The sequence below is a fragment of the Rhinolophus hipposideros genome, assembly GCF_964194185.1.
Source record: "Rhinolophus hipposideros genome assembly, chromosome: 15".
Classification (NCBI taxonomy): Eukaryota; Metazoa; Chordata; class Mammalia; order Chiroptera; family Rhinolophidae; genus Rhinolophus; species Rhinolophus hipposideros.
Window position 1 is genome coordinate 7355499 of NC_138061.1, and position 27753 is coordinate 7383251.

Here is a 27753-nt window from a genome sequence, read left to right on the forward strand (position 1 = left end):
AAAGATCCGAGACTCGGTGGCTCCCCGGGCTCAAGAGTCAGCAGAGGACACTCGGCAGCTGGAGCTCCGAGTCCGGGCAAGGCGTTGGCTCCGCCGGGGGAGCTTCTAGGCCAGCGCCGGGACCCTTCGCACCGGCGGCCACTGCCACCCTTACAGAAGCCGAGGCCAGCTCGGCCGGAGGCCGGGAGGGAGGTCGGGGTCGTGTGTCAGCCCGCCGTGAAGGGTCAGACTGACCCGGCGGAGGGAATGAGGCTCGGGCCCGGGATGCGGAGCGGGCGCCCAGTCCCGTTAGAAGACTCCGCCGCTGGGGTGAAGGTCGTCCCGGACTCCCCGGACGCTCGCCATCAGCGTACTTACCAGCGCGCGGCCGCGCAACAGTCGTAGTGCAGCTCCCTCCATCGCAGCCGCAGACCTGGAGGCGGCGCCGATTGCTCGAAATCGCTCCTTAAGTCGCCGTGTCGCAAGGCAGTCGCCGGAGGCCAAGGGAGCCAGGGCCCCGCCCACACCGCCCCGCCCCCAAACAGGCTCCGCCCTACATCTCTTTGACCCCGCCCCTCGGGCCTACGGCACCCCAAAAGAGACATAACCCCCCCTCCGCTTTCGCGCTACTCCTGTTCACGCGAGACTTGGGCAAGGCAGTGGGGCGGGAAGGGAGTCGGAGACACACCAAACATGGCGGCGGCGGTGGCTGCGGCGGTGACGAAGACAGCGACGGCAGCGGCGGCGACGGAGACAGCGGCGGCGTTGAACAAGGCGGTGGGAGTTACTCCGTGCGGTTGTCAGGTGGTAAGTAGCATACTGCCGGCTCGGATCGCGGAGACACGGCGGAGCAGGACGCTCGAGAAGGAGCGGCGGGAGGCGAGAGCCGGGCTCGCGGATGACCGGCTGACCCCGCCCGGGACTCAGTCCCCAGCGGAGGGTCGGGCGTGTTCCGTCGGCCCGTAGGGTCACGACCCGGTCCTTCCTGGCCCGAGTTTAGAAGGTGCGGCTCCTGGGGCCTCGAGAGTCCGGAGGGAGCGGCGCCTGCGATGGCGGCGCCGTCGGGCAGGGGCTTGCGGGCGCCAGGGTGGGGAGTTGCCTCCGGCTCTGACAGGTGGTCGAGCAGGGGGCGCCCCGGTGCTGGCGGGGGCGCGGGGGCGCGGGGCCTGGCGAGGCGCGGGTCTCCCGGGCGGTCCGCGTCCTGGCGCGCGCGCCGTCCCGACGCCAGACCCCGGCGACGTGTGGGAGGGCGACTTTTACGACCCCCGTCTTTTATCTCACGGCCTTGCCCGCGGGTCCGATCTTCCCGCTGGAGCGCGCGGCTTTGGGGGGATGTGAGGTCAGGGGAGGGCTTCGCGGCCGAGAACTGTTCCGCTTCGGGCAGCGTCGGAGTCGCCATCGGAGAAACTGCCCGGAGCGCGAGTCGCCGCGCCGCCACGGTCCTGGTCGGCGCCGGGGACTCGCGTCTGAACTGAAGTGCGGCCGCTTTCATCCGCCACGAAACGCGGGTCCCGGGAGTGGCCCCTTCGCGTGCTGTTGGGAACCCGAAGCAGGGGTGACGAGCGGACGGCGAACTCCAGGCGTGTTACGCTGAGGTCTTAGGAAACCCAGTGTAGAAGAAGCGAAACTTGGCTGAGCCAACTTTTTCAGCCAGTCGTGGGTCTGGGCGAACAGCTTCTAAATGCCGTTCGTTTCGATGTACGTCGTGCCTTCCGCGCAGCTACGCCGGAGTCACTTCTTGGGCCTTCGTTACAGCGGGTCGAGGTGTTTGGGGTTTTCTGCCCCGAGGGAGGGGGGTCCAGAAAAATCGTGAGTGTTTTGGGTTAAGATGGGATTCGAAAGCGGGAATCCAGATGTGCCCTCATTGGGGTGTGCGTGGTGGGTCTTTTTTTTTTTTTTAAACCCTTTCCCACGAAAGTTTTCCCTCGTGCATGGTTTTGATGCAGTTGCAGGTGTTCAGCCGGTATTGCGCCTGACCCTTTAAGACGTGTACCGTGAGCAGACGAAATTTCCTTGAATGTGGAAGCACATTAAAAATCTTGCCCAAAATGAAACCTTATGAAATCCACCAGTTAAAAGCAACAGCCACACTAGTGCGTGTTACTTGGGTGATTTCTGTGGACCTGTCGTTGAAGGGGGTCTGTTGCTTGGTTCTTTGGTTGTCTGTTGGCACGGTTTTCCGGTCGTGGCAAAACGGGCACAAGTTGGGGTGGCCGGTGAGCCCCGCCGCTTAGAACGTGGTGCAGAAACACCAGTGGGCCACTGGGAGCTGCTCCCTCTTTAAAACCAACCAACAAACGAACAAAACACGTGAAAAAAAAAATTTGGCACGCTATTTTATGAGCTTGTTAAACCTGCAGATGGCTAATTTTTTGTCATAAAGGTTTTGATTTGTGGTGTGCTTTTCTTTGCAGACCTCTGTATGGCTTTTCAATTTTAGTTGAAATTCCCTCCATGGCCTTTTGGAGTCCCATGGTGTGTCTCCAGAGTAAATTTCAATTACTATACATTTCATCAATGTTGGAGTGGCAAGAAAAAGGAGGAACTGATTTGGGGTGAAAAGGTTAGATTGTGTAACTCTGCTTTTGTATTTCTTGTAACTTGTATTTATTTGTGTTTTATTTTTATCTTATGTTTTCTGATTACCCAAAGCCTTATAATGTGCCTTTTTGTCTTCAAAGAATTTTTTTTTGACACTTCTGTTCTCAGGAAATATGTTCTAATTCTCTTTGAAGGTGCGTGTTATTCCCTACATAAACCAAGTCTCATTTGTCAGACTTCTCCAGTGATAGGTGTTGTATGGCAGAGTAAATCTTGCAGTGACCATAATCAGTTGGCTATAAAAGGAAACACAACTGTTAAACTGCAATCATTTTATGGGTATAGGCTTACCTAACCCCCAAATTAAGCTATTGTATAAGTAAGTTAGTTGCTAAGTATTATATCTTATGATTAGTAACCCTTCTCAAAAATGCTGGGTGGATAAAATAGATTCTACTATTCTCTAATCCTGTTCTCAAAATTCTATAACTTATAAAAAAGGTAGACTTTGGAAGGAAGGTAGGTTAAAGAACCACTTCTGGTTCTTATATTTTCTCTATTTCATAGTTGTAGTTGTCTTGTAATTTGCATCATGATGCCTCTGTATTGGTAACTACTGGTTAAGAGGTTGTGTGAGCTACTAGTTAAGAGGGAGGGTGTGTGTGTGTGTGTGTGTGTGTGTGTGTGTGTGTTGATCAACAACTTCCCATTGTAATATGAGGCTGAAGAAGAAAGATCAGAGGACTTCATACACATAAATCTTTTATTAGAAATCAAAGAAAGGTCAGAGAATAGTTACAATTAACCTGCTAAAAGGTTAAGAGGTTTTCACATTCTTTGGGGATAGCAAAGCTTATTTCTCAAGTAATTTTCTTCACTAGCATGAGTAGCTCTGGTTGTTTTGTAAGAACCTAATTTTTGATCCTTGAAATGGATAAGTTTGGAGAAGCTACTGGCATAGAAATAATTCAGGTATATTCTAGCTAGTTTCTATACAGACATGTACCTACATCCATGGAATACCATACTAGACCCAGTTTAGTTTTAATTAGAGTAATCACAGAACGGACTCAAATTTTGCTGTATCAGAAGGAATGATAATCGTAAAATATGGGGGAAAATCTTCTATTTGGTTGATATAATTAGATATCAGTTACAGAAAGAGTAGATCAGGCTTGGAATACACCATAATAAAAGTAGAAAACTCTTAAATGTTTCTTTTTTCTGTTGAAATAATTTTACACCTTGAAATTCTGTGTAATTTTTTGGCTAACAAGCTCCAAGGTGTTTAATTCATGGCTAGTAGGAAAGATACTTCCAATAAAAGCATTAGTTTGCTGATTTCCCAAAGTAGATTTTTGTGTTGTTTTTGCAAAGGTTTTAAAATTTATTAGTGTCTTAGAGGCATCTCCAGATATCAATTAATTTGTGAAGTTCTTAGATGAAACTTGCAATCCTGAGACTGTTGACTACTTTATTAAAGACAGAAAGATGGTTTGGGTATAAAATCTGTATTTTCTTTTGGTATCAGGAAGCTTTTTGTAGTTTCAGAATTATTGTGCTTAGAAATGCTGACTTGAGATGAAGAAACCTGGGTCTTGAACCAAAGACTATTCAGATTTAGGCACCATTCATTCATAATCATTTGTTCCAGGGACTAGCGCTCTGCAAGGGTCTGTCATGCTGGGGGGGGGGGGGCGGGGTTTGGGGGGTGATGTATGTCAGTTTACAAACCTATCAATATATTTAAAATGCTAATTTAAGAATTGTTTTCTTTCATGTTTACAATGTTATCTTCCTTTTTCCCATTGGCATCCCCCCCTTTTTTTTTCTTAAGTCCATCAGCACATAATTTATGGCAGGGAACAGTGAAATTTATAATGTGACAGTGTGATAATAGCCAAGACTGTCAAAATATGACAGCCACCCTCTCTAATTAGGCTCCTTTGTGTTCTTAAAACTTGAGATGCATGTATAAAAGTATCAATTTTTTCTGCTTGCTCTTACTGGCAGTCTGCTTTTTTTTCTATACTTTCTAACCAGAATTTGGTAAGATTTACCTTGCTTATTGAAGCCTATCAAAGTACGTTCAGATTTTTCCAGTGGAAACAATCAGTTTTCATATGAACAGATTGGCAAGAAGTGATGATAAATTGCAATGTGAAATCCCAGGATTTCTTTCTTAATTATAACTTTTACAATTAGAACACAGACCAGTTATAGGGCGTAACAGCATTTACAATTTAAAAACAATTTCCCAGATCACCTTTTTATTATTATTATTATTTTAAATACCTCTCAATCCTCATACCTTTTCTTTTTTTTCCTTCTTTATTGTGGGGGGCCTCTACCTCCAGTATTATGTTGACTACCGAGCATTCTTGTCTTGGTCTTGATTCTAAAGGTAATGAATTTAAATTTTCTCCATTGTGATGTAGATTTTGGGAGGATATCCTTTTTCTACTTGAGGAAGTTAAAACATTCTAAGTTTGAATAAAAGATTACTCTGTTGTTTTCTTGCACCTAGTGTAGCCATTGATACCCTGGTGCAATGTGATGGTTTTTCTTATGGGGGTGGGCTGCCTTTCCTCTCTAAAAAGTTTTGTATGATTCTCTTTGAGATTTTAAAATTTCACAATAATATCTCTAAGTGTTATTTTATCATAGATTCTATTTTACACTCTAATCCCTTTCAATCTGAAAGAGATCTTTAATTCTGGAAATATCATGATCATTATTTTTTTAATCATTTCTCGTTTATTTTTCTCTTTCTGGAACTCATTCTACACCTGTATGTGCTGTGTTACCATTTTATGTCTATTTTTACAATTCTCCCCACCCGTGTGTTTTGAGTTGTCTTTTCCACTTTTTATTGAGATAAAACCTTATTATATGTTGATCTCGATCTAATTCCTAATCTTTTTCATTGGAGCTGACTGGCTCACTTTTTTTCCCTAACCAAAGGGCAAATTTTAAAGAACAAATAATCAACAGAATCTACTATAATCATAAAACAAATGATAATACAATGATTAGGAAACAAAGAGAACCAGTTCAAGTAAACATGGGAAAAAGCAACTGAAACAAACTTGTTCAGAAACCAGCAACAGTCGTTTAGGTTCAGAAACTTGAGCCAGACTAAAGCAAGTAAGTGATTTAAAAAGGTGGGTGGCCTACAGGAGTAAAATAAGAGATGAGTTTGGGAAATTTCAAATAGATTTGGAAAATTACAAATTGGGATATATGAATTAATAAGACTAAGGTAGACCATGTTAGTTTCGTTGTAATTCAGGAACAGATATGTAAAATGGTAACATAAGATGCTCATTTGATGAGCTGATAGAAAAAGGGACAAGCCCTTTGAATCTGGGACAGTGAGGAATTTCTTAATCCATGGTGTGACCATGTTTTGCAGCAGAAATAGCCACTATTATCTTAGACTATACCATCTGCTACACATTTTGTGAGCTACTTTACATATACATACTGTAAAACTTAAAACAGCACAGCATTGGTATTATTGTCCCATTTTATAAAATAAATGAAGGCTAAGAAAAGTCCCTGTTCATATTCTTACAGCTAGTAAGTTTCAGCTACTACCATATTTCTCTGAAAATAAGACCAGTCTTATATTAATTTTTGCTCCAAAAGACGCGTTAGGACTTATTTTCAGGGAATATCTTATTTTTTCGTGTACAACAATCTACATTTTTTCAAATACAGTCATGTCATCTTCTGGGACGTAGTCATAACTCCCCAAACCCCGAATTCCGGCTTGACTTTCTTGCGACTCCATTTCCTGTAGAACCAGTGGCCCCAATCTCTCATGTCTAGCAATAGAGCTCTTCTTAAATGAGCACGTCTTGTCCATGTAGCCTGCTCGTAGAGCATTGGCAACACAGCTGGCAGTGATCTTATGCCTTGAATTCTTCACCCAATTCCCAACCTCTTGCAGGTTAGGCTTCACCAAGTTTCCACGCTGATTTCTCTCCATTCTAGTTTCAGTGTAGTCATTGATTTCCATGCGCAAATGGTCCTTGAATGGCTTGTTTATTGCAATATCAAGGGTCTGGAGATAGACAGTCGTTCCTGCGGGAATCCTCATTTGATCTATTCTTCTCTCTGCAAGGAAGTTCTTCATGTCTTTAGTGCGGTGAGGGCTGGCGGAATCCCAGGCCAGCAGACCTCTTTGGCCACCTCGCAAAACAAGTGGCAGCATTAAATCAACCCACTTCCTTATAACTGCTTGTGTGCACCAGGCTTTTTCGGTTTCAAGAACGTAAATGCCTGAAACACGTTCAACCTTTCCTTGCCCTTAGTGATGATTAGAGGTGTGGCTTTCTTTCCATCCAGATGAATTGCCAAAATACAGGTAACACGTGCACTTTCGTAACCAGCAGCGGGAATGTAGATGGACGAGGCACCCCTCTGATCAATTGTTGTTTGCGATCCTTGGCCCATAAACACTGCAGTTTCATCCAGAGCAATAATGTTGGAGAGTTGGTATTTAGAAAAGTCGACCCCATCAACAAAGGACTTGAATGCAAGTACACGTTTAATAACTTCAGTGTCTTCCAGCTTGAACCATGTTGTCGATCTTAAAGACAGTTCATATCGCTGAAGGAAGCCATCCAGCCAGTGTTGTGATGCTTTGAATTCTTCTGAGGATATTCTAACTGTGGTGCCATTGCAAGGGCAAATACTTGAATATCAGCCCTGCGCACAACCAAAGCCTTTGCTCTCCTGTCAGCAATCCTTTCACGGCAATGTCTTCCAGCTCAGGAAATAATGGTTGCCGACCTGATCCACACTTGTGCTTCTTAGCATTTCCCTTGTCCATCTGTTGACTGAGATTATCATACTCTGCTCGCCATTTTCGGACCATTCGGAGATCCAACTTCTTCTCTTTGCAGAAAGCCGTAAGATTCTTGCCCCGGGAGTCCTCCATGATTCCTTTCTTGTACTCGACAGAATAGCTTTCTTTTGCACTCATCTTGTCTGGGGGTCAAAATATTATTCCCTTTAAATCTACCATTAAATCAAATGTTAATTGAAGACTTATGAGACAGGAGTAGCAACAAAAATGATGACAGTTAAGAACGATGGTCCACACAAAAGCCACGAAAAATTGCAGGCACCAAAATTCAGAAAACATTTCTTTATTTCACACGAGTGCATTAAGTACGTCTGTTACAACACACGACATACTGAATTATGAAGATTCATATTAGACACAACCATGTCTGTTCGTTGTCAAGTGCACATATTATTTGTGTGTTGTGTCTGTACTCCAATTGTCTCAAGTTCATCTGTTTACATGGGCATTTACCTCTCATCCAAAGGCGCCCGCTTGGGTATTTACAAATAATTATATTTATATTATCATTTAGGAATTAATGTCAATAATATTATTTATTTATATTTAATTGTATATTAATATCATTATTTTATAATTCAGTGTGTCCATCTTGTGTTGCAACTTAGTGCATCCGTCTGGCTGACGATCTTAACTGGGGCTTATTTTTGGGGTAGGGCTTATATTATGAGCATTCTGAAAAATCATGCTAGGGCTTATTTTCTGGGAAATACGGTAGTATTCTGTTCATCCCCGAGGATAGACTTTCAGTAGTCCCAACTTTCTAGAAAATAGTTAAAAGAGGTAGTAATAATAACACCTTTAAACCCCGCCTAGGCAGCTTCTACTGTGTTTCCCCAAAAATAAGACCTAGCCGGACAATCAGCTCTCATGCGTCTTTGGGAGCAAAAATTAATATAAGACCCGGTCTTATTTTATAGTAATTTTTATATTGATTTTTGCTCCGAAAGACTCATGAGAGCGGATTGTCCAGCTAGGTCTTATTTTTGGGGAAACAGGGTAAGAAGGGAGAAAATATTCATAAATGTTTTATTAAGAAAAGTGAGAACTTGGTCACTTGCAAGTCCTTATTTCGCTAAAGAACAAATTAGATTCAAGGAGAGGGGAAGACAAGGAATACCTCAGCCTGGGTACAGTAAACAAGGGAAACCAAAACAGCCTTATGTTCTTTAGTTCTTGAGGATGTCACTGCACTATTGTAAGGTACAATGATCTATGCTCCTAACATAATCAAGGTTAGTCTATTTCTAGTTAAGTCAATTAAAATAGAAGTTTGGGTTCTTAAAACATCGTCAAGTTTATGTTAACTGAAAAATGTACTTTTATGGGAAGCCTCTCATTTCACAACCTTTTGCCTTTGCATAAAAATATTTTTATTGGAAGAAAATACTTTTTGCCTCCTAGGAGCTAGACTTCTAATTTTGTTCTTACTAGAAAATTTTTTGGTGATTTAATTTGTGAATTTGAACCATAAGTCGATGTGAGGAACAGTTTATAGTTTGTGATTACAGAATCGCACATGAGACTTTCCCTCTCTACTCCAGCATGAGGAATTTTTATTTTTTTATTTTCTTAATTTTTCCACCCATTCTCAGAGTGAGTGGGATGATGGGTGGTGATAGAGTGGTGATTTGGATTTCTAGAGCAGAGGTTCGGAAGTTTCAGTTTGTAGACAAAACCGGGCTCAATGCCTGTTTTTATAAAGCTTTATTGCAACACAGCCATTTGTTTACAGATTGTGTATGCCTGCTTTTAGCTACAAGGACAGAGTTGAGTAGTTTTGACAGAGACTGCATAACCTGCAAAGCCTAAAGTATGTACTATTTGGCCTTTTACAGAAAGGTTTGCCCACCCCATTCAAGATCACTTATTTCTAGAGTCTTCATTTATGTGACCTCTATGACTTAAGAGCCTTTGCTGTCCATGTGGTAGTCACTGGCCATCTGTAGCTATTTCCATTTAAATTAATTTAATAGAATGAAAAACTCGGGCCATCCATCTGTAGTAGCTACATGTGGCTAGTAGCAACTCTATTGGAGAATGCAGGTAAGCAGCATGTCCACCATCCCAAGAATTCTGACAGCTGGATTGAGCCACTTGGTTTCTTTACTGTCTCCATTGATAATCCCTGCTGATATGTCTGTTTCTTTCATCTGGACTTATTTTCTCTTTTTGTCTTCGTAATTTCCTTCCATCCTCTTAAAAGACTTTAGTTTGAATCCCAGTTTATTGAAATGTCAAACATGCTCATTGTTCACCAGGTTGTGTATGTCTCTAGTTCCCCTGGAAGGTGGTACATTACTTACAGGCAGGGACTGTCCTCTTGCTTTGCATAGCTCCTTGCCCATAATAACGTCACTGTTGTTTTAATACATACTGCATCTCCCTTAATAGTGTAAAATTATTTCAGTTTTTTCCCCCCTAGGTGTAACTGTAAACTTAAAAAACTAAAAGGCAAAGATGGGTGAAAAGAAACCAGAGCCTTTGGACTTCGTGAAGGATTTCCAGGAATACCTGACTCAGCAGACCCACCATGTGAACATGATTTCTGGATCAGTTAGTGGGGACAAAGAAGCAGAGTCTCTTCAGGGAGGTAGACTCATCTTAATACTATTAAATAACCCACGTTTTATAAATCTAGAATGTTTGTGTGTAGTTATCCATACTATGAATCATTCCATTTTTTCCTAAAAAGATCCAAGGCAATTTTTTTTGTTTTCTTTAAACATATGAGGCTTTTGTTGAGGGAGAGTGAAACTCCCCAACGGCTTAACGTGCTCTAGAGATGCTTTCTGGTCTTGTTGGAAGTTTAGGAGTTCTAAATACCCTTCTCAGGTTGTTAGTAGACCCAAAGGAACCCAAAGGGTTCAAACATCAATTTCAGTACACAGAAGATTCTGCCATTAGGAAATCTGGATCAGACATGAAACAAAATGGGGGTTTCTGTTCCTACTCTTAAAATGAAGAAAGGGATGACCATGTTTACCCATCTAGGAGGAGAAATTAGAATAGAGAAAGCAGCCATAGACTGTGACTGGTTTGCTTACCACACACTGGAATTTGTTTCTAAACCTTCATTGGTCAGCAAACCACAGCCTGTGAGTCCATCTGGACTGCTGTTTTTGTATGACCTGTAAGCTAAGAGTGGTTTCTACATTTAAAAATGGTTGGAAAAAATCAAAAGAATAATCCTAACACTTTAAAACGACGTGAAATTCAAACTTCAGCATCCATAAAGTTTAATTGAAATATAGCTATAGAAAATTGTAAATAAGCAAGTATGGCTATGTTTGGGCTATAACGGCAGAGTTGAGTAGTTATAAAGACCATATGGCCCCTAAATAAAGTATTTACTCTATGACCCTCATAGGAAAAGTGGGCTGGCTGCTGACCTAGATGGTCTATGGCCTTGGAGTCCAGGGACCAGCAGCAGAGACTCGGGAGCTTGTTAAAAGTGCAGAATGTCAGGCTCCACCGCAGATCTACTGAATCAGAATCTGTGTTTTAATAAGCTCCCCCAAGTGATTAATATACACATTAAATTGTGAGAGTCACTGGTTTGGGAAAGCAGTGGGAGAGCAGGACACTGAGCCTTGTTCCTCCAGTGCAATGGCATTGTTAGATGTTGTACCTGCACCAACCAGCAAAATGACTTCTCCTGGTGAGGGGTGGAGGAACGGGGGTTGGGGGATGCTTGAGCTTTTCACACCCACGATGCCACCTCCTGGGGATGGGGTAGAAGTGCTTTTCCCTTGAAGCTACAGGAGTAAACATTTTCCTGCAAACACTAGTGTATAGGTTCCTGGACTGCGATTCCAGAGACCAGGGCTGTGGTCCCCACCATTTGCTGGTTTTCCTGATTATGAGCACTTGCCCCTTCAGTTTCTTTATCTATCTACCCAAAGAAGTAGTTGGATTAGATTAAAAGCAAAGAGCCAAAGAAATATCTTTTAGCCCTCAAATTCTTAAGAGTTCTAACATTCAGAGGAATCAAATACAGAATTTTCATTTATGTGCTTAACTAGAATTTTAAGATCCTAAATGCTACCCAGAATCTAGGACATATGTATAAACTGAGTGGAACAGTGCAGAACTCAACATAAATTGCTTTAGGCTAAAGAAAATAGAGTTAGGATTTGGGGAGATTTTTCATGACTTCCAATTATAATATTAATATTTGTAGAAGAGGCTAGCATCTTAAACTCGTGTGTAACGATGCCATTACTATGTACCCCCAACTCCTCACCTGTCAAATAAGTATGATACCCTCTTCTTCAAAAGCATATTGAGGACTGATAAGATTTGTAAGTAATTTGAGATCCCCCTAAGAGTTTCTCATAAATAGAATATTGCTTTTGTATAAAATTAGCCTCAGTTCAGAAAGTCTGTATTTTAAGAATTTAACTTTTAAGCTAAGTAAGCTATCAATTTATGAAAGATTTTCTACCACTGAAGACTAAAATGCTACACTGAGTTAATTCTGAGATGCATGATTTCTTTTGCATACTTTGTTTACAGCTGGAACAGATGGTGATCAGAATGGACTTGATCACCCATCTGTTGAAGTTTCCCTGGATGAAAACTCAGGAATGTTAGTGGACGGGTTTGAAAGGACCTTCGATGGGAAGCTCAAGTGTCGGTACTGCAACTATGCCAGCAAAGGAACAGCCCGGCTTATTGAACATATTAGAATCCACACAGGTAACAGAAGCGGCTGAGAAGGCCTTTCTTTGGGGGCAGGAGAGGGGCCTAGGAGGGCAGGTTGATCTGTATATACCTAGTTCTGGTAGTTAAAAAATGAAGGTTGAGATAAGGTTTGAATAAATGGGGAAGTTACTCCATTTTTACAAAGCAATAGCATAACAGCATACAAGGAAGTGAGGTCCTTACAGAGCTTCCCCTTCTTTAGCTGTCTCTTTCTTCTTGATCCAAATAATCTCTCAACATCTGTCTGCTTCTCAGGCGGGACAGGTGAATGCTGAAAGCGGTGTGAAGAGATAAGATGTTCTCATCTTGATCCTTAGTGCGTTTCACTTGCAGACTGGGGGAAAGAGTCACAGACTACACTGCGGGCCTCACGTCTCCCCTTAGCCATCCCTCCCACTGCGAAACCCTCCTATCTACAGCTTGTCCTGCCCCGGGAGCAGGTTACGTGTCCTTCCTGTGTGCCACAACGGCTTCCCATAGTCCCAAGAAAGATATTGGGTGTGCTGTGTTGTGGTGGCGTGAAAACATTGAGGACAAGGATTGTGTCAGTGCCATCTTTATGCCCCCACAGCGTAATGGCATCTGACACATAATAGGTACTCAGTACTTCACTGTTGAATGAATGACTCCAAATCTCGTATTCCAGATATTTATTTTACGTGTTTGGCCATCTTCAACTAAGAGCGCTAACTAAAGGAGAAAGTGGTAAAGCTGGCAATTTTGAAAGGACACTTTGCATAACTCATAATTGGCCTAGCAAGCATGTCAATTTTGAACTTTCTTCTTAATATATGGACTTCTTAAAAGAGGTTTTTTTGTATTTCCCCCCCCCCAAGGAAGGGGTGTTTGTGTGTGTGCAAAACGTATGAATAACGGTTCACGTGTAGATATATACGTGAACGTACAACTCTGGGGCAGGCTTTTGATAAAATTATTATGTAGGGAATATTATTGTCACTTGTGCTATTTCTTTCCTTGAATGCCAGTTGAAGCTGCAACAATTTTTATACTATACTGAGTGATAGAATATACGTGTTATATCTCAAACTGTTGCTGATGAGTTGTTAAGCTGTTTGTAGGTTTCTTTACAGATTTTAATAAATCTTTTGTGCAAATGTATATTTCTAAAAAGCATTTTATTTTTGATCAATTTCAAATCTAATGAATGGACAAAATGGGAAACTTCATGGATGAGCTACTCTTGCAATTTCTCCTGCATTTTTTTTAAACAGGTGAGAAACCTCATAGATGTCACTTATGTCCATTTGCATCTGCTTATGAGCGTCATTTGGAAGCCCATATGCGTTCCCATACAGGAGAAAAACCATACAAATGTGAATTATGTTCCTTCCGCTGCAGTGATCGAAGCAACCTGTCCCATCATCGAAGGCGCAAGCATAAAATGGTACCAATTAAAGGTACTAGGTCTTCCTTAAGCAGCAAGAAAATGTGGGGGGTTTTACAGAAGAAAACAAGCAATCTGGGCTATAGCAGAAGAGCACTAATCAACTTAAGTCCACCTTCCATGGTGGTTCAGAAGCCAGACTACCTGAACGATTTTACCCATGAAATCCCAAACATCCAGACTGACTCCTATGAAAGTATGGCAAAAACCACGTCAACTGGTGGCCTGCCAAGGGACCCCCAAGAACTCCTGGTTGACAACCCTTTAAATCAGCTCTCCACTCTAGCAGGACAGCTGTCCAGTTTGCCACCTGAAAACCAAAACCCTGCATCCCCTGATGTAGTGCCCTGCCCCGACGAGAAGCCTTTCCTGATGCAGCAGCCCTCTGCCCAAGCAGTAGTTTCTGCAGTGTCAGCAAGTATTCCTCAGAGCTCTTCCCCCACGAGCCCCGAGCCCCGGCCTTCACATAGTCAGAGGAACTACAGTCCGGTGGCGGGTCCAAGCAGTGAACCAAGCGCCCACACGAGTACTCCTAGCCTAGGGAACAGCCAGCCAAGCACTCCGGCTCCGACCCTGCCAGTCCAGGACCCGCAGCTGCTCCACCACTGCCAGCACTGTGACATGTACTTCGCGGACAACATCCTCTACACGATTCACATGGGATGTCATGGCTATGAGAATCCTTTTCAGTGTAATATATGTGGGTGTAAATGTAAAAACAAGTACGACTTTGCCTGTCATTTTGCAAGAGGGCAACATAACCAACACTGATTGGCAACAATCACATTATGCTTTACTTGGTTTTGCCTTTTTGTGTTTTGTAGTTTTATTTTTTTGGGGGGATGTCCATCCTTAATAACGTGTCTGCTAATTTAAAGTTTATACATTATATTTATAGAAAACTTTTACAATGGAAAGAAATTTTCCTTTTGTTTTTTCATAAAAGTCCAGTCAGGGTCATATATGTAGAATAGCTAGACACACTGGTGTCTATTTTTCCCTTTCAGTTAGACATTTGAGAACTGAAATGCATTCTCAGTCTTAACAGGTGTTCATTTAAATTTCCCATACTTGTGGTCCATAAAAACTTCGAAGATTATCAATACTCTTGATGTTTCAATAGATACATTGTAGCTAGATGTTATTTCTGCCATATTTCAAAATGGTAAATTACTTTCTCTTATAAAATGTTACGACTTAGTTCAATGTTTAGTAGAGGAATTGCCTTTAAAATTGCTCTTAATTGAAATACTATTTTGTTTACATAGTTTCATTTCAACTGATAATAGTAAAGCCATTTCAGCTATAGTAAACCTTTTTTTCATAAGGGGCAATATAAAACAGTTAATTCTTTTGAAATGAAAGTTATAAAAATATGAGATAAAAGTTCTGAAAAGAAATGAAACAAGGCTTTACATTGAAAATAGAGTTGAATATTTAAAATACCTGCTTGTTCAATTTCTAGTTTAAACACGTCAATTTTCCATTGGATTCTTTTTATTCTATTTTAGAAACCACAGGTAAATACATGAGAACACTAGAAATATCAGAGGATTATCGATGAAGATGCCTTTTTTTCCTTTTAATTTGAACTTTTCATTAAAACCTTCATTCTGACATTGTTAGTGTCGGGTGAGGTTGATTTCTACTAAGACTGTTATTCCTCTTATTCCTTTGATGACCAAAGAGGTACAGTGGAAGTCATCCATCTTATTCCTAGAAATGCAGTCCTTAAAAAATAATCTCTGAAGTTTCATTTTCCTGCCTTATATTCATTCTTGTCCGTAATTTCCCAAAAAAGGTAGGTATGGAAACATGGAAAAATGTGGTGATGAAGTAATGTTTTAAAACATGAGAACATATATCCAAAATGAATTCTGGTCTTCTCTTCAGAATTGGCCATTGAAAATATTTTGTGTGACTAAGTTGTAATGCTTATTTGCGGTTTTATCAGTCTTTCCTGTACAGTGAGTGACAAAGCTATATGGAAACTGATTATTAGGAAAAGATACAGAAATGTAAAAATAGATATAAAATGCATTTGAACATATTTAATTTATTTACAAAAATAAGACTTGCTAAATCTAGAGTAATTTTGAATAGGAGGCTATTGTTTATATATCGTGTAATAACTAGCTTACTCTGAAGAGAGCTTGGTCAAACAATAAAATATATTGTTACTAACTGCTGGTTTCCGTGTACTTTGCAAAAATTTTTATTTTTAATTTGGATCAAAGCTTGAAAGTGTTACTAATTGGCTTCATAAAGAACTATTAAGTGTTTATTAACGAAAAAGGACCGCTACTCCTATGGCAAATAAAAGGGGAATGCTGATGATACATGTCCACAAATACCCCTAAGTGCCAAGTTAATGCATCGTCTGCCCTCCCACATGCTAGAAAGCCATTTGAGTGAGTTCTGTGGTTTAATATCCAATCTCAACTAATCTCAGTTGCATTGTTCTAAGAAGCAGCATCTTAGACTCTCCAAACAACTATAACTCTTTTTGTCAAATCTGAGGCTTGTGCATCTAAAATTCTACAATCCTGCTTTGCTCTGTTGCTTAAATTGCTCACCGCTCAGATCAGTTTAGTGCAGCCATTTCCAAATGTATAGCCTTGCCCGGATGTTTATTGGTTGCCAGAAAGAAACAGGTTGCTGTCATTTGGAAACTTCTGTGATTATTTTTTCCCCTCTCACTTCTATTCTTCAAATGAAGGCAATACCCATTATAGAAAATGAAAATTTTCATTAAACAAAGGGGAAGAACTCCCTTGTTAAAATCAGTTTATTAACTATATCCTGGGCCAAATAGTGACAAATACATTTTTCCGACAACTAAAGATGTTTTGAAGGTGCATTTTTAAACAGAGAAGACTTTTTTCCCCCTAATTATAAACTAGAGTGTATAATTCTAATATTCCTGTGACTTAAAGGTATTCCAAAGGTGTTGATGCCTGAAAGCTACAATTCTAAATGCACTGAAATTTTTGAAGCAATTCTACCTTAGAATATTTAGTATTATATTTTTTAAAAGATTAGGATTTTATTTAAATTTTGTCTTTCATTAAAGATTGAGTATATTTGTCCCATTTTATTTTTAATCAACTATTTTATAGAAATGAGTTGTTGGGAAAAGTTTAACATGCAGTATTTATAGTACTTTGCTGTTAATAGGCGGTGTTCTGAAACTAAATTTATTTTTGTTCAGTGAACATAAGATTAGATTTTTTAAAGTTGGTAGATGATTTATGTCCACTAGTATTTTTTAAAGAAACTGAATAGATTAATAGGGAATAATTTTATTTCAGATTTTAGTAATAAGAGTGTATAACTATAACTTTTTGAAATTCAAGTCAAGGCTATACTTTTACCTTGAAAAGAATTCCATTGGATATTTCCCAGTGCTATTTCATTTTAGAAATAAGTGTTTGCCATTCATCTGCAGAACTGTTTGACAAAGGAAAATTTCAAAAACAAAATGCTCAAAGATAAACCTTATTTTAAGTTCTACAAAAATATTTATCAAATGGATGTATTATTTTTTAAAAATTCCCTAAGGACTTTTTCATTAAATAGTCTAAGAGGGTGATTTCTAGAACTTGTTTTGTTAATGTATACTTTGATGTAAAGAACATCTATTTTGTATGCAAAACATAAAACTTGAGTATCGTTGCAAAACACTATATATTGTTTAGGGATTCCAGAAAGCAGTTTAATGCTGAAATAACCACACCTAGTATGTAGTCCATATTGTGAAAGAAGCTTTGCTTTTGTAATATATGAATAAAAAATAACTTTCTAATGATCTCGATTTTTCTTTTTGAAAACCAGGATCCAATTAATTTGTTAGTTATTTTCCAGGACGTAAAATATTAAGCTAAAAAAAAAAGGTTTTGTGGCTACATTAGTTTGAATTTGTAGAATGCCTTACCCATGAGAAGATCTGTCACGAGTTAAAAACAACAGCTCCAGACATGCACGTTTTGTCTCTTTTCTAGTTTCTTTGCTTTAAGAACCATGTGTGTGACTCCTGTCCCTCCCCAGCCCTACCCTAAGAATTCTGGCGCAGAAATGATGAAGGCAGCTGCCTCTGATGCTTAATTATCCCTGTCACATCTGACAAGTGACTGACTGAAGTAATTTCTGTTATGATAAATGGATCTTTTAGAATGACTGATTTTTATAAAATAACAAGTCTTTGGCAATTTACATCATTGGCCTAGAAAACATCCAGTAATACAAAACTGTTGCTACAAAATCTTAACCAACATCAGACATTTGATTGGAAAGTCATAAGTTTTAACACTGCTTTGAAAAATATTTCTGTACAATATTACCTTTCTCATAATGAAAAGAAGAAATAACATCTGATATGTCAATGGTTTGTTGAACGCACAGGTACTTTTTGTTTCCTTGTCGTAGGTCTTCCAAAAACTCTGTTTTGAGCTTGTTAAGTTCTTCTGCTAGAAGCTTCAAGTTGTAAGAAAGCAGTTGTTCATCTAAGATAAAGATATTCTCAAATTATTTGTGTAAATCAAATCAAGCTGGGCTGTTGAATGACACCAGGAAATTAATATGATTACTTCAGACAAACCAATTAGATTCTTCTATAAATAATCACAATACCACTGAGTTGATATAATATAGACAAAAGGTTACATTAATGTGATACAAGCAAATCCTTTAAATAACTTGCTGGGAAATTCCTGAGCAGAAAAGATGAGCCTGAAAGGGATTTATTTTTATTGTTGACAAGATATTTGACTTTGAATCTTACTGAACTAACAGGTAGTAAGGCAAAAAAGTAGAGCCAGAAAATGACAATTTGGTTTTGAAACTGATAATACCTACAACAGTTGTCCAACATAACGTTCTCCAATGATGGAAATGTTCTGTATCTGCCCTATTCAATCAGGCAGCCCCCAGCTGTGTGAGTAGTATGACTGAAGAGCTGAATTTTTTTGTAAAAGCTTTATTGTGATACAATTCACATACCATCTGATTTATCCATTTAAACTACAATTCAGTTGTTTTAGTGTACTCAGATATATGCAACTATCACCACAATTTTAGAATATATCATTACCTCAAATACCTGTACTCTTTAAGTTGATACTAAAGAGTACAGGTATTTGAGTACTCACCACCCCCAATCTCTAAGCAGCCACTAACCTACTCTGTCTAGATTTGCCTGTTCTGACATTTCACATGACCGGACTTATATGTGGCCTTTTGTGACTGGCTGCTTTCATTTTGCATGTTTTCAAGGTTCACCCATGTTGTAACATGTATTGATACTTCATTCCTTTTTATGGCTAAATAATCCATTGTAGGGGGAGGCCACATTTTGTTTATCCATTTGTCAGCTGATGGACACTTAGGTTGCTTCCACCTTTGGGCTGTTGTGAATAACAGTGCTATGAACATTTGTGTACAAATTTTCATATGAACATATTTTTCATTTCTCTTGAGTATATACCTACTAGTGGCATTGCTCGGTCTCAGGGTTCCTCTGCGCTTAACTGAGGCACGGCTCGGCTGCTTTCCAGAGCAGCTGCACCATCTCCCATTCCCACCAGCCGTGCAGGAGGGCTCTGACTCTCACAGCCTCGCCTGCACTGATTCCAGCGGTCCTCGTGGGTTTGTAGTGCTGTCTCACTGGTTTTGACATCATTTCCCTGATGACTAATGACATCAAGCATGTTTTCATGTGGTTCTTGGCCACGTGTATCTCTTCCCTGGAGAAATTCAAATCCTTTGCCCATTTGAAAAATTTGGTCATTTGTCTTTATTATTGAGTGTTAAGAGTCATTTATTTTGGATACTTTGGACTTACGAGATACATTAGTCACAAATACTTTTTCCCATTCTGTGCGGCTTTTTAAAAAATGAACTTTCTTGATGGTAGGAGAACTGCATTTTAAATTTTATTTAAGCACAGATCTAGCACCTAGTACCACCTCCCTCCCGAAAAACCAAAAATCAGAAAGCCAAAAAAAACTATCTTTTTTAAATGGGTGGGAAATGAGTCAAGAGTGATTTGGGGGCATAACGCTGTAACCCTTTCCCTTCATGTTATAGACAGAAGAAAGACAAATGGTTGAGATAGAACTGCAACTATTTTTGTTTTTATTCTAATCATGCTGCCACTGCGGTTCCAGGCCTGTTTTTCATACTTTGGATTATAACCCATAAGTGAGTTGCAAGTTGCATCCAGTATTTTTCTAAAATGAAATCAAACAGAATGTGGTGTTCCTTAAATGTGAGGGTTTTGTGACCCTTCTTTGTGCGCCTGTGTTCACGTACTGAGCTGCAGAGGTGACAATGTAACATCTACTTACAGGTCATGTTAAAAAAAAAGTTTGAAAAACAAATACAGTTAGTATACTGTTGGTTTTTCCAATGTCTAAGCATTTGTAAAGGTATTAATATAAGCTTTCGTTGGTGGTGTGGGGAGTATAGAAAGCACACACTACAAGCAGACTGAAGTCTGAATCCCAGGTTGCCCCAGTACAGTCTTTAGGAGCTGTTCGGCTATGGGCAAGTTACTAGGTCCTCTCAGAACCTTCACGTCGCCATTTGTAAAATCACAGCTATCTTATAGGATTGTAAAGACTAGAAAAAATATAAGGCATTTAGCATATAAAAGGAACTCATGAAATGTTACGCTGTTATTTTTTTAAATCAAATTTTAAATACAGCAAAGTTCAATGTTTAAAATCGAAAGAAATTATTATTTTATAAAACTATAATTACTACATGTTTCATCTAAATTCAGACTGACAGTATATTGAGCTTGTTTAAACTCCATGCTGATTTTACATTTGGTCCCCGAATGCTCCTGTTCATACTTCACCCCAGGCTCGGTGGCCTCTTTTCTGTTCTAGAACATACCAAACATCTTTACCTCTGGGTTTTTGCACTTGATGTGTCCACTCCATGGAATGATCTTCCAGATATCTGCATGGCTTGCTCTTCGCTTTCATTCACATCTGTGCTTAAATGTCATCTCTGAGAAGCCTTTCTGATTACTCCTTTAAAAAGAAGTCCGCCCATCACTCTGCCCTGCCTTACCCTATTTGATTTATCATCAGAGCACTGGCATATATTCACTTTTTTTCCCTGTCTGTCTCCTCACTACCATGGTCTGCTCCCTCCCAACTCCCCAGTATCTAGAAAAAGGCCTCGTAGAGTAGCCACTCTGTAAAGATTTATTGGATGAATGAATACCCAGTTCCAGGGGTAGAATTTTTAGTTTTGTATAACCCAGTTGTATATTTGAACTGAAAACATGATGTACACTTTATGGCTGAAAGCTAATAAACCACCCAAGCATCAAGGGAACAAGAGTAGCAGTAGTTGGACTACTCAACTAAACAGAATGTAACTACCCAACATACCTTTCGCTTCCTTCATTGTCTGAGAGACAATTCTTCGGAGGGTCTGATCAGCTTGATGAAGAATGTTCGTTGAACAAATAATTCTGTCTGTTTCCTATGTAATACAGACATAGTTATAGAACGATTACAGAGTTTTATAAAAGGCAAGGCTAAAGGGATTGCAGACTTGAAGAGATGAAAAGAAAAATCGAAGTGGCTTTTCTGTTCCAGTTATTCTTCCGTAGGACAGGGTCTGTATGAAATACATCCAGTTGCAAACTGGGTTCTGTCGGGGCAACGGGATGCTGATAAATGTCCAACAACAGGGCTCTCCAGAAAAACAAAACTTATCTGTAGTATTTGTCAATTTCTGTGGTATAAATAGGCCCATCCTTGCCCATCTCAAGCTACCAACATTTCTGAAAATCTGACAGACAGTTGTGACCAGCCAGTGCAAGCGGCCCCCAGTGCACTCCAGCACCCAGGGACCAGAAGCTGAGAACTGGCGACATGCCAAGGCAGTGCCAAAGCTGCTTCCACATTTTATTCACATTGTTCACTCAGCTCAAAAAGGTCTTCCTACAAAAAGTTGTCCCTTCTTATTTCTACTAAAACTAAACTGGAAGGCTTACCTTTTGTTCCATGTTATCTTCAACATACTTTACTGGATTTTCCAGAGCAGTAAGCAATAAATCAGTCAACTCCGGGCTGTAAGAGAAGGTGGGATAAAATAAATCCTCATAGCAAACATTTGTTTTTAAATAACTTGTGTTTGTGAACACCAAATTGAATTCTGGAGGAATAAAAGTGCTGTAATCCACGGTCCTAAACAAAAGGGAGAAAACAAAACAATTTGGAAAGTTAACTTCTTGTAAAATCGAAATGGAAAAGCTTAAATTATAAACCAAAAAACCCTCCTTAAAAAAATATTAATTTCCAAAGATATATCAATAAGCTTTAAAAAGACATTCTCTCTACCCTCATTAAGTGCTGAACTTCAGACTCCCAGAACTCTCTTTTATTCCCTAAAGAAAGATGCCCCGTCTTTACTTTCTGGCTTCTGCTCCTTTATTGAGTATGAGTTAGCGAAGCTGTCATTTGTCCAGCAGCCATGGAGAGTTGAGGTGGAATTCATTCACTTAACAATATTTATTAGAAATACTGTACAACTATGTATGTGAAACTATGTGCTAGGCTGGGGGTGAAACAAGATGCCTCCTCCAAGGGATAATGTAATGGAGAGAGACAGGTAATAAATAAGCAGAAAATAATTTCAGAGTGACAAGTGGTGAGTTAAGACCATACACATAGTGATTATGACAAAAGAGTGCCTGGGTAATCTAACTACATTCTTCAGGGTTCAGATGCTCAGGGAAGCCAGTCAAGCATAAATATGTGGAAGGGTAGAGAAGACAACAAGTACAAAGGCCCTGAGGCAAGAGCAAGCTTCTTGTGTTCACGCAACAGAGAAGGCTGGTTTGGCTGGAAAGGAGCAACAGGAGAGAGTGGTAGGATATGAGGTTTGGGAGTCGATCAGGGTTACAACATATAGATAACCTCCCTTAATGGTAACGACTCTGAATTTTACTCAGAGTGCAAAGGGCAGCACTGAAAAAATTTAGGGCAGTGAATTAATTGCGTTAAACCTCAACCTCAAGATGATTTTTGTCACTGAAAAGAGCCCAGGTTCTAGAGTGAGTGAGATTGCACTGGATCCAAATCTTGGCTCTGCCATTTACTATCTGGCTGTTACTATACTTACCTGGGCCTCAGTTATCCCATCTATAAAAGGGGGATGACTGTATCTACCCTCACAGGGATGTTGTGAGGATTGAATGAGATTAGACCTATAAAGTAGTAAGATTGCAGAGAAGCCTGGGAAAGGTACAGTTGTCAGTTCACCTTTCAACTTCTTGCACAGGGCCACCAGACATCCATCAACCTGTTCACAGTTACGTGGTGACTATTGAGGATATGTTGAGAAAAGGCGACCATCTTCAGACCCAAGATAAAACTGCAGACTAAGTGCTAAGCATTTGCACTGGCATTGGAGAAGCCCCCTCCTTGCTTCTAGAAAGAACTGGTCCTCACTGGTCTGAAAGCATTGACGATAAACCTTATGCTGCTCTCATGGGATAGCTCAATGCCTCAACCAGCCATTCTTTCCCAAAGGAAAAATTTTACGTATTCCAGAATGAGCAATCAAGCGGTTACGTGTCTGCTCAAGCCTTCAGGATATTATGAGAAGCTAAAATTAGAAACCTCAGCCGTAGCTTCTTTCATAAACCCTATAAACCATAGTCACTTAAACCCAAATTTTTTTTTTTTTTTTTTAGTATGTCCCAAGTATAATTAAATGCATGGGAACTAAACGTTTTGAAGAATGAGTTTTTAAAAGTTAGCCTTTAAAAATTACTGACCGTCTACGGACAATAGTCAGGCAGGGGCTAAGGAGAGGTGGAGAGTAATATACCTGCAGAACTGCATTGTCTGACACAATAGCCACTAGCACATGAGGCTACTGAAGTTTCAAGTTATTAAAATAAAATTTAAAATACAGGGCATCAATTGCACTGGCTATTTCAAGTGCTTAAGAGTTACATGTAGCTGGCAGCTACCATGCTGGACAGTGTGAATGGAGCACATTTCATCAGTGAAACAGTGAACTTTCCATTAGAAATGTGCTGCTCTAGAACTCTCAAGGCATAGGCATATATCGTGACCGAAATGCATTAGGCACCATGGCCACAAGCTTCCCCTAGACAAGCACATAACTATTGTGAGGTTTAAGGCAAAATTAAGATTCAGTAACAGTTCCGGTATTTTTCTTTTTATAAGAAAACTACTGGGCAACCTATTTAGACTTGCATGCTATTTCTGCAAGAGTACCAAAGATATGTCCTACTCTGTATTCCCTGCTCTGACCTCTGGGACACAGCAGGATCTTAACAAGAGCACATTTGAAACAAACTTGGGGGCAAATCTCAGCTGTCACAAGCTTGGTGACTCTGGACATACTAAACGGTCTCACTCAGTTTCTTCTCCTACACAAAGAGGGAAATATTAATAACAATACCGCTTTAAGGCCTGTGTGAGAATTAACCAACTATATATAAGTAAAGCATTTAGCACAGTGCCTGCCTCAGGAGACACAAAGGGAAGGATGGCTTTGAGGGGGATACCTGGCCTCAGAAGAAAATGCTGAACTCTGAATTGTGAGACTTCGGTGTTCCCAAGCATTTTTCTCGGGGTTGGGCTCTTCTATCTTTCTTCCCATCAGGTGGATGGTCTCGGCTGGCAGTGCCCGAGGTCTCTGGTCATTCCTCCGTAAACAGGTCTCGAGAGAACAATCTAAAAACAGCTGGCAAAAGCCTAATGAATCTGAAAACAATTTGAAACCACAGAAGTTACTGCTGTGCTATTTTTTAAATGTGAAATAAACATATTAGACACATTATCCCAGCCGCAGCAGGGAAAACCATGTGTAATACTGAATGAACATCTAGCTTTGGAAATGAAGAAAATCCATATAAACCTCCCAATCCCATTAAATTCTCACTAAAGACAATAATGATTTTGATATGGAAATATATGTCTCTGTGTGTAAGAAAAAATGGTTTAATTACATTTCCGAGCCAGTTGGTAGACTTCATATCTCATACTTTGATAATAGAAGTTGTCATCTAAAATCAAAAACAAAGGTCTACGAACTGCAGTCTTCGTTAAGAGGTAGCAAGACTGGGCCTCAAGCGCTGCAGAACATAGGAGATCTTGATCCTTTAAGCAGGTTATAAAATTTTCCCACATGGCTTCAGTCCTGTTCGGTGGCGCAGCCATCTGACACCTGTTAATGACAGCCAGCAAGAAGCATTCTATGTACGTCAGCAGTTCCTGTCGAAGCAATTTCCATTGCGATGGCTATAAAAGACCGAAGAATTGCAATTTATATTAGGCTTTGGCCAGTAAGACAGTCATGCCTCATTGCCACCCTGCCCCAAATGAAACTTTCATCCCACACTACCATTTGGCATCCTCAATACAAACACAGCTTGTATTCTCATGTCTCCATGTCCTCCTATATACCGTTCCCTCTGCCTGGAAGACACCTCCCCAATGATGTTAGTCCTCTGGGAACTCTTCTCAGACTCCGCCATGCAGAAGGCAGCTCAGACCCTCCCTTACTTATCACGACACCCTGTTCTGTGTGTGTCGGGTTTCCACTCGAGCAGGGTTTCCACTGTTTAGGCATTTGTTTGCACATTTCTCTGTCCCTGCTCGTCCACTGTACAGCCAGCCTCCAGCAGAGAGTCTGGCACCAATTGGTGCTCTGGAAATGTATATTAAATAACTGAATAACTAAATGAGTGAATAACGAAAGAATGAAAAGCTGTTACCATCCAGGAGAAAGGAAAAGCCAAAATCAGTATCTTGCCAAAATAAATTAGGCTGGCTATGACACAGCAATGCTGGTTTGCCTTTGAAATGAGAAAAGTTCTGGACATAAAGGATCAGCAGAAAGGTCCCTGGGTCAAGAGGAAAAGACCTCAGGCTAACAGGGTTGGAATGTGATGGGGAAAGATAGAGGAAGCAGATTAAGGGGAAGAGAGTAAATAGCTTGAAAATACAAGTAACCTTGGGCTGCTCAAGGGCTGTAGAGAGCACTGACAGAGTTATGAGGTCAAACACACGACAGGAAATCACCATTCCTCTCTTGCCTGTCCTTGCTTTACCACCTCACTGAGGTAACAGCACATACAACAAATACATCAGCTAAATCCACTAAAAAGAGGGATCACTTCCTAAAAGGTGAGAGATCCTTCTCATGTGATTAGATGAGTCCCATGGCCTTTGTCAATAGGGAGAGAGTGGAAAAAACCTAAGAAAAGCAAGGAAAAGCCCAGCAAATACAACAATCCCCATCAATACCTTTTGGCTTTCTCCGGAGTGGTGAAAATACTATCATCTAAGTAAACTGGTGCTGCCAGGGGCCTGATACTGTATTCACCTCACAATTCACCAAGAAAAGGGAAGTATGTAACTTTGGTGGAGTGGTCCAAAATTTTTCCTTATGTCAGATGTACTGAATTCTTGCATATGCCAGGTCTGGCAATGAACATCTTGAACGATGTTGCCAACCTTCTTTGATATCAGAGGGATTATTCATTATGAATTTGTACCAACTGGACAAACGTTAACCAAGTTTACTATTTGGAAGTGCTGAAAAGGCTGCGTGTGTTAGACAACCTGAACTTTTCACCAATGATTCATGGCTCTTCCACCAGGACAATGCATCAGCTCACACAGCACTGTCTGTGAGGGAGTTTTTAGCCAGGAAACAAATAACTGTAGTGGAACACCCTCCCTACTCACCTGATCTGGCCCCCAATGACTTCTTTCTTTACCCGAAGATAAAGGAAATATTGAAAGGAAGACATTTTGAGGACATTCAGGACATCAAGGGTAATACGATGACAGCTCTGATGGCCACTCCAGAAAAAGAGTTCCCTAATTGCTTTGAAGGGTGGACTAGGCAATGGCGGTGCATAGCTTCCGAAGGGGAGCACTTCGAAGGTGACCATAGCGATATTCAGCAATGAGGTATGTAGCACTTTTTCTAGGATCAGTTCGTGAACTTAATTGTCTGACCATGGATATAGAGTGGAATCACATCACATTTGCATTTTATTTATGTGAATTCATCTACACTCAGGCACTAAATGACAAAAATAACTTTAAAAATTTTAGAATATTTCAACCAAAGAGTATTTGCTCTAGAGTGAGCATAAGATATGGGAGACATGAATCTACTCTCCCCCCAGGTCTCAGTTTTCACACGTGTCTCCAAGAGGATGCAGCTCAGTGCTGAGTGTGATCGAGGCCTCAAAGAGAAGTATGTACTTGGAACATACAAGCAGGTCCCTAAGTGCAAGCCCATTACTTTCTGTGGTGGTCTACTAAGGAATAGCCATCTTTTCCCATGCTGGCAGATGCAAGTTTACGGAGATGAGTAAGACTGAGCTTCAGAGCCGTGGTCATAGCAATTTTGTTACTTACCATCTTGTATTCTTTTTCTTCCCCAAATTGCATAAACTTCAAGCCCCACAAAACCTGGATTCACTCCTGGCTGCATGTTAAACTGGCTGTGGTTGGAATTTTTTAGAGATTCTATCCCTCTTCTACGAACAATCTTCCCAAAGGATTTTCAAGAGCATATTTGTCTATGGGGGATTTCCACCTTGCACGCTGACTTCAGAACCTAACCCTGTCTTAAGACTTCACTGCACAGAATACACATACATGTCTCCAATGTACATATAAACCTCTACAATGAATTACTCCAAGATGGAGTCAACTCATTCTATTATGTTGGTGCAAACGTAACTGCGGGTTAAACATAACTGCAAAACCCGCAATTACTTTTGCATCAATGTAACAGGCTAAACCAGCTCCACTTTGCTGGAACTCCGGTCTCTCCCGCTCCGCTAGGGCTCCCTCCCCACGTCGGGTACCGCCCAGTACACAGAGGAGCGTGTACATCTCCTTCTGTTGGCCAAGTGCAGGCCCCGCCCCCTCCGTACTGACCAATGGCCGTGCGCTCGCCTCCCCGAGGAACGCGTCTGGCATGATGTCATCATAGGCGACGACGCCGACGGCCCAGCCCCGCTCCTGCCGCAGCTGCTGACTGAGGGCCCGCGCCAAGGTCGATTTTCCCGCCGCGGGCAGCCCGCAGAGGACGCACAGCCCTAGCCTCCGCGGCCCCTCGCCGCGCGCGTCCCTGGCGGCCGCCGCGCTCTTCATGCTGCCCCGGGAGAGCCGAGGCGGCCGCGCACGCCGCGTCCCGCCCCGTCCTCCGCCCGCGCACG

The 27753-nt window shown here is 40.9% G+C and overlaps 3 protein-coding genes across 11 annotated transcripts in view; 1 reads left to right on the forward strand and 2 right to left on the reverse strand.

The window, feature by feature from the left end:
• Positions 1-904, reverse strand: part of ACADSB (acyl-CoA dehydrogenase short/branched chain) — a 28310-nt gene extending 27406 nt beyond the window's left edge. For both annotated transcript variants that reach the window (XM_081074130.1, XM_081074129.1), the window contains exon 1: positions 358-904. In XM_081074130.1, coding sequence (XP_080930256.1) covers positions 358-399 — 42 coding nt within the window. In that variant the 5' untranslated portion in view covers positions 400-904. The remainder of the gene's footprint in view (positions 1-357) is intronic.
• IKZF5 (IKAROS family zinc finger 5) lies at positions 633-17311 on the forward strand. 6 transcript variants are annotated; one of them, XM_081074131.1, is made up of 5 exons: positions 646-786; positions 2394-2542; positions 9807-9989; positions 11915-12097; positions 13336-17311. In XM_081074131.1, exons 3-5 carry the CDS (start codon positions 9857-9859, stop codon positions 14277-14279), a joined length of 1260 nt encoding a protein of 419 aa, XP_080930257.1. In that variant the 5' UTR covers positions 646-786; positions 2394-2542; positions 9807-9856; the 3' UTR covers positions 14280-17311. The 6 variants fall into 6 exon arrangements, with proteins under 6 accessions (XP_080930258.1, XP_080930257.1, XP_080930259.1 ...); XM_081074133.1 differs by having other exon boundaries at positions 647-786; positions 9822-9989; XM_081074132.1 differs by lacking the exon at positions 2394-2542 and having other exon boundaries at positions 633-786; positions 9822-9989.
• On the reverse strand, positions 15546-27753 carry PSTK (phosphoseryl-tRNA kinase). Of its 3 annotated transcripts, none has more exons than XM_081074137.1 (6): positions 27473-27753; positions 24517-24808; positions 24073-24271; positions 21523-21598; positions 20912-21005; positions 15546-18010 (listed from the first exon to the last, which is right to left on the reverse strand). In XM_081074137.1, the coding sequence occupies exons 1-6, from the start codon at positions 27686-27688 to the stop codon at positions 17811-17813; spliced, it is 1077 nt and encodes a 358-aa protein (XP_080930263.1). In that variant the 5' UTR covers positions 27689-27753; the 3' UTR covers positions 15546-17810. The 3 variants fall into 3 exon arrangements, with proteins under 3 accessions (XP_080930263.1, XP_080930264.1, XP_080930265.1); XM_081074138.1 differs by lacking the exon at positions 15546-18010 and adding an exon at positions 19612-19821 and having other exon boundaries at positions 27473-27736; XM_081074139.1 differs by lacking the exon at positions 15546-18010 and adding an exon at positions 20375-20545 and having other exon boundaries at positions 27473-27736.

Excerpts from the sequence above, each read along its gene's own strand:
- IKZF5 (XM_081074132.1), top strand. The coding sequence starts at position 9,857 with ATGGGTGAAAAGAAACCAGAGCCTTTGGACTTCGTGAAGGATTTCCAG. Across the intron at positions 9,990-11,914 it reads AGCAGAGTCTCTTCAGGGAG|CTGGAACAGATGGTGATCAG; the intron begins GTAGACTCATCT and ends CTTTGTTTACAG. Across the intron at positions 12,098-13,335 it reads ACATATTAGAATCCACACAG|GTGAGAAACCTCATAGATGT; the intron begins GTAACAGAAGCG and ends TTTTTTAAACAG.
- PSTK (XM_081074137.1), bottom strand. The coding sequence starts at position 27,688 with ATGAAGAGCGCGGCGGCCGCCAGGGACGCGCGCGGCGAGGGGCCGCGG. Across the intron at positions 24,809-27,472 it reads AGGCGAGCGCACGGCCATTG|CCATCGCAATGGAAATTGCT; the intron begins GTCAGTACGGAG and ends GGTCTTTTATAG. Across the intron at positions 21,006-21,522 it reads AAGATAACATGGAACAAAAG|GAAACAGACAGAATTATTTG; the intron begins GTAAGCCTTCCA and ends TGTATTACATAG.